Source organism: Triturus cristatus, chromosome 9 (assembly GCF_964204655.1).
Source record: "Triturus cristatus chromosome 9, aTriCri1.1, whole genome shotgun sequence".
Lineage (NCBI taxonomy): Eukaryota > Metazoa > Chordata > Amphibia > Caudata > Salamandridae > Triturus > Triturus cristatus.
The window spans coordinates 842372366-842385558 of NC_140592.1; the positions used below are offsets into that span (position 1 = coordinate 842372366).

At 46.9% G+C, this 13193-nt stretch overlaps 1 protein-coding gene across 5 annotated transcripts in view; it reads right to left on the bottom strand.

The window, feature by feature from the left end:
- Positions 1 to 7320: 7320 nt before the first annotated feature.
- KLC1 (kinesin light chain 1) overlaps positions 7321 to 13193 on the bottom strand; it is a 412248-nt gene continuing 406375 nt past the window's right edge. For 4 of the 5 annotated variants that reach the window (XM_085626290.1, XM_085626289.1, XM_085626286.1 and 1 more), the window contains one exon: positions 7321 to 8981. In XM_085626290.1, the coding sequence (XP_085482416.1) occupies positions 8963 to 8981 (19 nt within the window). In that variant the 3' untranslated portion in view covers positions 7321 to 8962. The remainder of the gene's footprint in view (positions 8982 to 13193) is intronic. The other variant, XM_085626288.1, reaches the window with a different exon arrangement.

The following is a 13193-nucleotide window of genomic DNA, read 5'->3' on the forward strand; positions in this document are numbered from 1 at the left end:
ACACATATTATTAGCTTAATATTGGGCACAAACACGTGGGTCTTTGCGCGTTTGTACAATATCGACATCTGAGGGTCTGGTAAAAAAAACCTGGGGTCACTGGCTCAGTTTAGTTCAATGATATAACGTTCGCATACACAGAGAGAGATATATATAATTCATGTTTGACATCAATCCAGTCGACTATGTTCCAAGAAATCACTCCAGCCTTGATGATACACTAATGTACGATAGCAACTAATATAGAGGTACACATTTCTATAGTTGGTATGACTGTAGGAGTGTTTTTTTCATATCTGTTTTACCTCAATACAGAGCGGGCCTCATTTCCTGAGCGGATGCCAGGTGAGGTGAGGAGAGCTCCAGCGTAAAAACGGGTAAGCTAATTAATCTTTCTTTTAAACTTTTAGCGAATATGTACATGATTTCGATACATGAGACGACAATGAGTATCTCATAATAATAATATATGATAAAAATGACCATATATTGAGCACTTTTTTGAACAGTTGAGCTATTGTAACAAGTTACCTTTCTTTTACAGGACTGTGGTCGATATTCCTGGGAAAGTCTCCAACATTTTCTGGAATTTACAGGGTAATGTAGGAGGTATTATATTAACCACTGTTCACTGTGTTTTATTTTTACACTATCACATTGATTGCAGTAGCAAAAGTATTTCTAGGTCCTGATGAAAGCCTGGATCAAGTTTGATCTGAGGGCTGAAACATGTTGACCTTCCTTTTGGACTTAAGCAGTTATTATTTGAAACTGCATTTGCACTGGCTTTTTAATCTTGTCACCTGGACAGCGTCTATTAAAGTTTTTCTAGTGTCCCGGTAGTCAATTTTAGTTTTTTTTTTTTTTTTTTTTTCAAAAATTTTATTGAGACAATAAATCAGTTACAAGCATGGGCCTACAACCACCAGGGCCGGCCGCTAGATTCCGAAAGGATCGTAAATTAGTCAAGGCAGTAGGCGACACCTGGGGCCCAGCCCCGTAAATGGCACAGGATAGCTCGAGAGAGGCAGGAGACATACAGTTAACATAAATAATCAACAAAAAACAAAAGGCGAGGCATACGGACAGAAAACGTGGGTCAGGCTACATCCGGGGGACTTTTACTCCAAGACTTCAATTAACTATCAACAGGAGGGAGTACTGAAAGATCGGGGGGGGGGGTAACGGGAAAGGAACATCTATATTCGATTATCACAATCAGTTGCGAGGAACCATCAAGGGTCAGGGGGACAAAGCAATATCGGTGTCCACTAGGGGGGGCGTACAGATACCTCCACGATATACGTTCCATTGCCCCCAAATTCTACCCCATGCCCCGGGTTTACCGCGGGCCACATATACAGTCTTCTCCCTGAACATACACCAGTCCATGTTTTCCTTCCATACTGACACGGTGGGTGGCCGCTGGGAGCCCCAAAGCTGCGCTATATCCCTCTTGGCAATCATGTAGCCCAGGGCCGCCCACCGAGTCTGCGCCGCATTATAATCATTGGGCTCCCACACATTCAAGACACAGCGACGCACCTCCGGCAGCAGCGCCACCCCGGTGACTTGTCCCATGACCCCATGAACCCGACGCCAGTATTCAGCCACTTCCCGGCACTCCCAAAGGATATGGAGAAAGGTGGCACTGAGCCCACACCCCCGCCTGCAGAGCCCATCCTCCGAGAATCCCATCGAGACCAGACGGGGGCCCGTAACATACACCCGGTGGAGAATCTTTAGCTGAACCAGGCGGAGGCGGGCTGGAATGGCAACTTCCTTGGGGGATGATAGTGCGGACTGCCAGTCCTCGTCGTCTAATTCCACCCCGTCCCCCGTCCACGCCTCCCGAAGGCGCACCAATAGGTCAGCCCGATTATTAATGAGTTTTTTATAGATTAAGGAGATAGTACTGTCGGGAACATGACCATCAAGTATGCGGTCCTCGAGGGGCGAAGAGGCCGGGATCTTGGTCCCCTCCCCAAAGACAGAGAGCAGGGCGTGCCGAACCTGGGCGTATCGGAAAAACTCCTTTTCCGTGAGTTCGTATTCGCTCTGGAGCGCCGCGAAGGTCTTAACCGCGCCCTTCATCCATAAGTCTCCCACTCTACTGATGCCAATCGTGTCCCAACGGTCAAACCCCTTCGTTGTCCAGAGGCTTCCCAGTCGGTCGGAGGCAAATAAAGGAGTAGCGCATGTTAGTCGCTCACTCCAGCCCATGGCTACATTGGCCGCCTTCCAAATCCGTACCGCGATCTTAGTGGGGCCCGTCAGGGTCCGTCCAGCCGAGCGGGAGTAAAGCGCCCTGTTATAGTTACCGCCGGGAAGCAGGAATTTATCCATCTCATACGCCGGGTTCAGGCCAGGCGCATACGTGGCGTGGTTAATGGCTGATAGCTGTGAGGCCCAATAATACCTGCGAATGTCGGGAAGCGCGATGCCCCCGTCGTACCAGGGGAGAGTGAGTTTGGCCAGGGCGATACGCGCCCGTCCGTCCCACACCAGTCTCCTCTGCAGACTCTCTACTTCCCGAAAGTAGGCCACTGGAATGATGTCGAAGGAGTTCTGAAGTGCATAGAGGAACCTGGGAAGGGACATCATTTTAAACAATGCGGCCCGACCCAGTGGGGACAGGGGCAGCCTACACCACCGAGCCGTGTCTTCCCTCAAACGCCGAAGTGGAAGCAGGAGATTGTGCTCATAACGAGCTACCGGGTCCAACGAGATGTGTATCCCCAGGTATTTAAAGCCGGACAGAGATATTTGGATCGGAAGCCGAGGCGGCAGGAGAGGGGGGCCACCGGAGATAGGATAGACACAGGATTTAGACCAGTTAATCGTGAGACCCGAATTTCTCCCGTAGGAAGTCAGAACATCGAAGAGAACGTTAAGCGACTGCCGCGGCGAGGTAAGATACAGGAGGATATCGTCAGCATATAACGAGACCCGATCCTCAAAGCCCGGGGCCCACCGGATCCCCCTGATCGAGGGCTCCCAGCGGAGCCAAGCGGCGAGTGGCTCCAGGGCGAGAGCAAAGAGCAGAGGGGACAACGGGCACCCCTGCCTCGTACCCCTACCAAGAGCGAAGGGCCGAGAGACCCGCCCATTAACCACCACCTGAGCCATGGGTCCCGTGTAGAGAAGCTTCACCCAGCCAAGAAATCCCTCCCCAAAGCCGAATTTGGTCAAAACCGCCCAGAGGAATGGCCACTCGATGGTGTCAAAGGCCATCGTGGCATCTAAAGAAACCAGCACGGCCGGTTCGGAGAGGTACTCTGCCCTGGCGAGGGCGCCATGGAGACGCCGCAAGTTGAGGGCGGTGTTGCGATGTGGGATGAAGCCGCATTGATCAGGATGAATCAGATCGCAGATAACGCTCAACAAGCGATTGGCAAGGACTTTAGCCAGGATTTTAGGCTCTGCATTTAGCAGTGAGATAGGCCTGTAAGAGGCACAGCGGTCCCGTGGCTTACCGTCCTTGGGGATCACGACTATCGTGGCCAGTCGCTGGTCGACCGGAAGGGAACCGGCCTCGAGGGACTCCTGAAACATACGACGGAGGAAGGGCGCTAGTTTATCCGGGCGCAACTTATATAATTCGATAGGTAGACCGTTGGGACCCATGGCCTTGCCCGAGCGAAGGGACCGAATCGCAGTCGCGATTTCATCTACCGACAAGGGAGCGTCCAGCTGCTCACGGTCCTCGGCGGAAAGGCCGGGCAAAGCAATGTCCCTCAGGAGAAGGCGAGAATCTTCCTCATCCCTATCAGTCACCGGGGAGTACACAGTCCGGAGGTGGTCGGCAAAACATTCCACAATCTCACCAGGCTCAGTCACACACACTCCATCCGAGACACGCAACTCCGGGACCACACGATTCACTCTCTCCTTCTTATCCAGCCACGCAATCAGCTTTCCCGCCTTGTCCCCGGCATCATACAACCGACCCTGCTGCTCCCTGTACATAGTTTTGGCAGCGTCGGTGACAAGAGATCTGTAATCAAACTGTTTCAGGTTGAGGGCATGGAGCCCGTCCGGAGTGACACCCGCCTCCAAGGCCGACTCCAGCCCCGAGATGTCAGTCTCCAGCTTCACCACCGCCTCACTCCTGAGCTTCTTAGCCACCACTATCTGGGAGAGGGCATGTCCGCGGATTACAGTTTTAAAGGCTTCCCACAGGGACATTGCAGACAACACAGACCCCTCGTTTTCAAGAAAGTATTGGTCCATAGCCTTAACCAGACTCTCGCGGGTCGTAGGGTCTCGCAGGTACCACGGGTTAATGGGAGCGATCCGCCCTGCAGACCGCGACTCGGTGTCAAAGAGAAGCCACAGCGGGGAATGATCGGAGATACCCCTCGCCAGGTGCCTGACCTCTCGAATTCGACCCGTCTGCGCCGCGGGCATAAGGAAATAGTCTAACCTAGAAAGACTCCCATGTGCCCCAGAGTGAAAGGTGTATTGACATTGGGTCGGATGCATTAATCGCCAACTATCCACCAGGCCGAAGGTCTCCAACAGACCACCTAGCCAAGCCTGGGCAGCGGGGAGGGCCCTGGGTGGGTGACGATCCAGGTCACCCGAGACCACCGAATTAAAATCCCCGCCCATAAGCAGAAGGCCATCCGGAAGTTCAAGCAGCATTCGACCCAAGTCCGCGAAGGTGGAGTTCTGTAGGCCTGGTGGGACGTAAATTGAGACCAGGGCAAGGGGATGCCCCTCCCACCTCCCAGTCAGACAAACATAACGCCCTCTGTCATCTGAGACCACCCTCGTGATCTCCAACGGAAGTGAGGATCGCAGGAGAATGCCCACCCCCCTGGAGCCAGATGTGTAACCAGAGTGAGCCACGAGGCGGTATCCCCCCCTGTTCATGGCATGGCAGACATTACCAACCAAATGCGTCTCCTGGAGAAACACCACATCAGGAGTCAAACGACGCAAATACTGCAGAACTACACCCCGTTTGATACGGTCCCCCAACCCATTGACGTTCCATGACATCAGCTTCAACCCGTCCCCCCCATCCCCTCCAATAGATCAGAGGTCCCCCCGCAAGTAGCACAAGTCCCGAAAGTGGAAGAAAATCAATACCTCGCCCTGCAAACAAAAACCACACTACAAAACAACCCCTCCTTCCCCCCCACCCCCCCCAACACCCAACTCCCCCCACCCTGCACCCCTGCGGGCCAAAAAACCCCCCCAAATTGCAGTGTGCCTGTCGCCCAACTAACCCCAGTCTACAAAAAGACCCCGGAGGAGGAAAGGGACCCGTCCCCGCCCGCCCCCCATACAGGTACTAGCAAAACACACTGAACCAAAGAAGTACAACCCAGCTGAGCAGTGCAAATTGGCAAAATGAAGGACCAAAAGTCACTCCAAAGGGGACCCGTCACCGTTGGCACCCGCAGAGGGCCCGGGACGGCCACCTCTGTCCGGCAGCGAGTCCAACCAGTCACTCACGGCCACAGGAGAGTCAAAGAAGGCAGTCCGATCCTCATGTTCCACTCGGAGTTTGGCAGGGTAGAGCATAGAGTACTTTAGGCCCAGCTCACGAAGACGACGTTTCACCCCCTGGAATCCCATCCGCTGCTTCTGGACAAGTTGAGTAAAGTCCGGATAAAAGTTAATGGATGAGTTCTCATGTCGAACCGGGCCATGGACCCGCGAGGCCTGCAGAATCGCATCCCGGTCTCTGTAGTAAAACAGTTTGGCCACGATAGGCCTCGGGGGGGCCCCCGGCCGTGGCCGCCCGCCCGGAACTCGATGAGCCCGTTCAACGGCAAAAAATTTACTCAAGCCCGCAGGGGTCAGCTGTTGAAGGATGAGTTCCTCGACCAGGAGGTCAACCGGGCGGTCGTCGGAGGACTCCGGTACGCCGATGACACGGATGTTGTTGCGTCGGGCCCGTCCCTCGAAGTCCTCCAGCCACCGGGCCATCTGCTCATTGACCACCTTGATGTCGCCAAGCGCGGCCTGCAGGTCCGACACATCCGCACCCAGGGTGGAGGTCCGCGCATCGAGAGTTTGAACCCTCTCGTTTGTTTTGGAGAGGACCGCCCGTATTAAGGTGACATCAATCGCCACCGTATCGATCTTGCGGGCCAGGGCCTCATATTGCGTGGCGATGGTCTCCCTGATGCCATCAATGGCGCCCATGATGTCCTGTAGGGAAAGTTCCGAAGAGACGGATGTGCCACCACCGGCGACGTCTGAGGGGGGACCGGCCGTTCCAGGAGAGCCTCTGCCATGAGTGTAGCGGTCCATGTTGTTGGTCTGGACCGATCCTCCACGGAGGGAGGATTTAGTCTTACGCCCCTCGGGGCCCCCCTTGCCCCCCATGCGGCCACGGACTCCGAGGGGGACCGCCGATCAAAAGTAGTTGGGATACCGGCCCGGGAAACCAGCGCCACACCCGAGGCCACAATATGGCGGTGCGGGGGGACCCAAGGCGATAGGCACTCTAGTGGCAGGTGGAGACAAAGCTTTGTGCTGAGCTTGGGGAAACACCCCGCCACCTCAATCGCTCACCGGCCAGCCCCCTGAGGTCTGAAAGTGAAACCGAAAGTGGCCAAGCGGCCCCTGGCACCGCGCCACAGCCGTTGTTGTTCAACTGCGACACGGCCCCACGGCTCACCTTCGCCCCGGGCACCTCCGTCGGGTGGGTCCCAAAAGTTCAAACAACGATATTTCAGGATTCCCGGGTCCGATTAAATTTCTGAAAAGAGATACGTGCTCAGCCGGTCGTCATCTCCCAGATTCCATAAACCAAATCAGGATATTGTCAGGATAAATTCCGAGGAGCAGCGAGGGTCCGGGGAGCCCTGTGCTCACGCGACCATCTTGGATGCGCGCTAGGCTCCTCCCTCTCAATTTTAGTTTTTGCACACACTTTCTCACATGCACTGCAACCATCACCACCATAATCATCTGCAGTATCATATTGAAGGGATCTCCTTTTACTCATTTTGCATTAACTACTTTATTGCAATATCTGTGAGCCCTTTGCTCAAGAAGGTTGCAGCCCTCGGTTGCCTTAGGGCTTGCAACTACAAACAGATCCCAAATGATGATACATACTACTTCGGTGGCTGGTGGGATTTCTTTCCACGTCATGAGATTTTCCTTTACGTTATGAATTGCTCTACTATGCTTTAAAGTGCTCAACTGTTTAGACCCTAGGTTTCTGTGGTTGTTCTCATGCGTATCTACAGTCACACATGTGAAGAGCTAAACAAATGTACAAGGATGTTATGTCACCCATTGACCCTCCTTTGTCAACTTGAGAAATAGAATGCCACAACTATTTAGACAAGGTGTTTCGAAACACGTTTTATTTACGTTTAAATTTCTGATAAAATATAACACATTTATTTGCCTAAGAGTTTCTTTTGAGAATGCAGCACCTCACAAACACCTCTGATGTACAGTTACTGTTGCTTCCAAAATCCGGTTTCATAAGGTAAGAGATCCCTAAAATATATTTAGCACCCGGGAAGGCACATTTAAATGTTTGATGGCCTGGAGCCTTGTACAGTACCACTGCTTCGATCCATAATTCAACTAGCAGAACCAGCAAATAGTCAAAGTACTCTTATAGAACACTGTCATCTAAAAACATTACAAATTAACTTCATGCAGAGCTGTAAACAAGAAAGGAGACTTCTTTTGTTCAGGTCTGTTTATTATCCTTGCGTTCTACTATGTTCTTGCAGAACACCTCAACACATTAGCAGCATTAAATTTCTCTGTTCCTAGTTATAGCCTTTGCGGCAAATTTATTGGACACTTGTTATTTCTTTCAAGTACCCCCAAAGTAGGTGGTCAAGTGCAATATGTATACAATTTGCTTAGCCACATAAAAGTTATGCATGCTTCAAGCCACCCTGCAAAATGTCAAACAGTTTACAAGTATAAAACGTTGATCAATCGGTTTTTGGATCCCTACTAAAACTTGTCACACGTTGCTCCCAGAAATGTTTTGTTCACTAAGCTCTACACTGTTACATCATCCATACTGCATGAAGGTTTTACTGAATACTAAAGACAACCAGCTCTCTAATTCTGAATCACACTTATTTTTCCCCAAATGTTTACTATACGTTTCTTTTTCACATTTCTGAACACTGATGACAATTTACGTGATTTATGTAGACAAATTTCAAGTTCTTGTGATCAAAAGGAAACTATAGAAAATTCTTCATAAATTGTTTGCATACCTAAAACTTTCGTGTAATTGACATACTACGGTGTTGTAATTACTACCGCGTTTCATTGAGCATTTTCAAGTAAAATGTCAAATAGCCAGTTATTACATCAGCTTAACATAGGCTATATTTGATTGATAATCAGCCACATGACCACAATATTCTAGGTTCAGCCAGCCCAGTTAAGGCATATAAATAGTTATTTTAGTCTATATTCCACAGTGATGCCCATAAGCCATTTACATGTATTACAATATTACATTTGGAGCAGTAATGCCTATAGAATGTATCCCTACCGTAGTATCTTATCTAACTGCCACTTTACATTTCATTTTAACTATACCAAAGATTTAGATTAATAAATGCCATTTCCATTCTTATGTTTTGGTGAAACATTTAAGAAAATAGTTTTGGGTGGTGTGATAGTGGCAGGCATCAAACAATGATTTCCATTCCATTTGCATTAATGACAGTGCAATCAGCCATATATATATCTTTATACACACATATATATACATTTACATACAACCAGACATTCCTAGCACGTGTATTTAAATTCACGAATTAAAAAAGTAAAAATAGTCTTTATGCAAAAACATTCAACAAATGAGATTTTACTATACAAAGTGGTGGGGAACCAAAGCTTTGAGACGCTCAGTGCTTCTTCATTCCACAGCCCGTTAGCGATCTGCGGTCCCAAGGCGCTCAGTGTGCTAAGTCAGTGTGACTCGCACTGAGACCTCGCAAGTCCGTCAGACAATTATTTCGCTCCTGTGCAAAGAGAAAAAAAGGACATTACAAGTATATGGTCACTAAGTAGAAAATTGATTCCATCCTTCATCCCCAAACCAGAAAGTGAATGTATGACATAAACAAAAACCTGTGGAATATTATTTGCCATATAGATGAAAATAAGAACAGGTTTTCTGCTCCTCCTTCAGTATAGGTATTTTGAATATTTTTTTCGTGACATTTTATTTTAGTTCATGTGGTTTCCTAAACACGTTTGTTAGCACTGTAGCAGTAATAGATTGCTTTAAATTGGAATGGTCCAATTTACTAGAGTCAATTGCTTCACAGCTCCCTCTCTCTAAACCAAATATCTTCATGTCAAAGGAGGAAACGTCCTACTGCAGGACATGCATCATCAACTAAATACGTGTAGACTAAAATAAATGGGCAGTTTGTTATGTGCATTACTGATCTGCTGCAGCTGTCATGGATATGTAACATCATCCTCCTCTAGACAGGGGCTTTTAGAGAATAAATTGGCAGTGACTTCCCCAATACCATATTTAAACTCCGCAAATGGTGTCAACAAAACTATGACTGAAAAAAACTAAGCCAAAAATGTCAACAACTGGGCATTTAGAGATTAGTGAAGACATACAAGATACAATGGGAAATCAAGAAAGAGGTTTCTGCCAGCCTCATATCTGCTAAGGCAACGCTTTTGTTTTCTGACAAAAAAATAAAAATCATTGACCCACGTAGCTGAATTGAAAGACAAACTGTAGCTTTCTAAGTCTTAGAGATCCCAGTCAATATCTAAAAGCAGGCATTGTGATCAAAGTCAAGCCATATAATACATTCACATGTACTACTCTGTTAAACATTCAATAGAGTTGTGCTCAAAATATTCTGTAGATTTTTCTCCCCTCTTCACAAACACAACGGAGACTCCAGCTGGCTTGACATATTGGCTTAGGTCCAAACCAAACGGTAAGGCAGACTAAGAATAAGATAAATAAGAATAATGAAATCCTGTAGTCCAAGAAAGGATACTTAGAACACATATTCTACCCAATTACTCATGCCAATCTGTATATGACTATTTTATTTTGTCTTGTCTGGGACATTAGATCAGTTTCTAAGAATGGGAACGCCTATCTCAGGCTTCTTTCAGGATATCTGACAATCCCTATCCTAGTTCAATCACCCAGTACGAGGAGTGCACTAGTCTTCTACATAGCCATGGAAAATGTCTCCAGTGCACAAAGAAACTCAACTTGGAACTCCAACATTAGAGTTCCCAATAGCCCCTAATCCTCTTGACACACACCATGACTTGAAATTGCCTAAATCCTGTAAATTGTGGAACCACATGAAAGTTACGACTGTGTTAGTGTCAAGACAAGTAATATCCCACAGGTTAGTTGTAGTTAGTAAAACATAGAACATCTGTTAAGACAAAGCAGACCACACGCAAAATCAAATAAGATATTTGACAGTACACATAAAGAATGTAGATCTTCACAAAGTCATGCATGTTAATCTGCACTACATTACAGTAAACAAAGGCATGCAAACACACTGAATGTTGCTAATTTGTCTACAAATGTCCATTCAAGTAAACTGATTTAAAGCAGGACGGTGAGCTTCCTGCTGTTCTACCTGGTAGTGCATTGGCTATAAAATTCCTAATTTCCTCTAGGGCTTACTGAAGAGCAACGGATACTGAGAATACTAGTTGTGTTTTATAATTCAGCTATGAGAGCCATGTAACAGCCTGACATCACACCATGCCCACAAAGGTGTGCGCTCGTGCCACAGAGCCTTCAAATTATGCTTATTCTTGACTTGCCATAATGCAGACCTGACAGAATACATTCCACTGCAGTCTCCCATTCTCACTGTTCCATCATCATTGAGAGACTTAAACAGCATTATATATGTCTTTACAATATTAGCAGTCTAAGTGACTCGCAGTCAGGAATACAAAAAGGAGAATCTGAGCTATATATGGGACACCACAGGGTTTCTAGGGTGGAAAATGCAGTCTCTAGTTTTGAACCAAGACTCATTTTAATTGTGTACTCTATCTACGTTGGTCCTCCAAGATTCTACATTTTATTGCTCCTGGAGGGTGATGTGGTCAGTGTGGGAAAATTGCATAGAAATCTACTCGTGCGTATATATATGTAGGTGCTGACGCAAGTCCGAATGTAATTTGGATACTTTGAACATTAATTTCTCTTTTGTATTCCTAATTGGTTTCTGTTAATACATTCTACTGAATGCATTTGGGCTTCATACCTCTTTGTAGGCCCAAGTGTCCCTCTCTCAAGCAAGGTGGGAGTAATGGCATTTTATGAAAAGCTGAGAAATTAGTTGTCCTAACTCTCGCCCTGCCTTCCATATTTAACTCTTCACTTTTTCTGAATTAGATGATGCCCTTCCCTGCACTCACATTCTGGACAGTTTATAACACTGTATGTAGGTATTACTTTTATAACGCAAACCTAGTCAAAAGGCAGCAGAGCCAAAGTCAACGAGTAACAGGAGCGGTAGCTGGAATGTGATCGATTAATGAATAAGTGTTCTTCACAGATGCGAGTCTTCAACCCTTTCCTAAATTGAAGCTCTGTTGGGGTGTCTTGATTGATACGGGGATGTTGTTCCCGATCCAAGGAGCACTGGCAGAAAATGCCTGCGGTCTTGTCTTTTATTTTTTACATTTCTTAATCTGAAGTCTGAGGGAGTCCTGGATGCTGGTGTGCCAAGAACCACCAGAAATAGGAGCATGTCTGTAAGATAAGATAATGTGCTGGTTCTTACTGCTTTGTAAATGATGCAGCTGATTCTGAAGATGGGGTGGACCAAGGGAGCCAAAGGAGTTCCATCAGTATGGGGATGATGTGATCATATTTCTTCTTGCTCTGGTTAGGATGTACTTAGGTGTGTAGTTTGCCTTAAAAGGCTGCAGGGTGAAGTTTGGGAGGCCATGAAGTACAGCCTTACCACCATCCAGATGCAATAGTATGAGGACTTGAACTGCTCCGATTTCAATTTCTTTATAAGAGAGAACTTGTACCAGGCCGTCTTTGTGTTTTTTTGGCACTTTGTTCCCTGAGGGTGTGATTGGTGTCTGTGGTGAATACTAAGTTGGGGTTCGAAGCACTGTGCTGCCCACACAATGGAGGAGGGGCAAGCGGACAATTTGGGCAGCTCTGCACCAGCACTGTGAAGCGAGTTGCGAAGCTAAGCATATGCTTCTCAAAACAAATGAGAGAACACAGAGGAGATGGGGGAGAAAAGGAGACGGAAAATGCAGATTTATTCCTAAAAAAAAAAGTTACTATTCACCAAAGGTTTTATGCTGATACAGAGTAAATGCTCCAAGAAGTGGGAATGACTTTTGAAGCCTTTGTTTCTTGCGAGCGAATAGTCTGAAACTCGTAAATAATTTTTGGTTTCTGCGATCACTTTGGAAAGGGCACCTGTTTCTGGATGTTGTAGATTGCTTCACTGTAAGCCATAATAAAAGTTGTTATTAAGCAACCACAAACTTTATGTTCACGGACACACAACTTCGTATTTCTGTTTGGGGCCTTCTGTGCCATTCTCTCAACTTTTGTCCAACCTCGATTGAGTTCTCGTCATTTCACTGCACCTTGTCCTTACCTGGTGCATAACCACGCATGCCGAAAAGGAGACAAATATCCTATAATAGCTAGTAGAGAGCGTAAAAGTAAAGCACAATTTGGCTCAGTTAAAGGTAGCTATAGCCCAAATTTTCAGTGAACTTTTGACAAATGGGCAAAAAGTGTGACTCTACGGGGTGACAGGGTGACAGATGAGGGAACTGAGACGGAAAACAAGGGCGAATGTGGATTCTTTAGCCAAATAGCTGCATTATTCCCATATACTAATAACAGATTGAACAGCAATGAAAAAAATTGTGTCTTAACATACACAACACAGGTGTACTAAAGGGGAAGGTAATGCAATCGCATACAAGTCACTGCATAATGATAGAGGAACTTTTGTGATTGCTAACGTCAAGTACTGTTTTGAACTGTTTAGAGTAAATATCGCACTTATTTTAATGATATTTACAGATGAAGCCAGTGTGCTTCATCATAAAGACATGATTGCATCCACTTTCACTTTGTTTAACCGCTATTTGACATGGCAGTCTTATTAAACACATGAGAAAGATCCTAGAGTTTTTGTAATGAATAGAGCCGCCTTTTGATTATA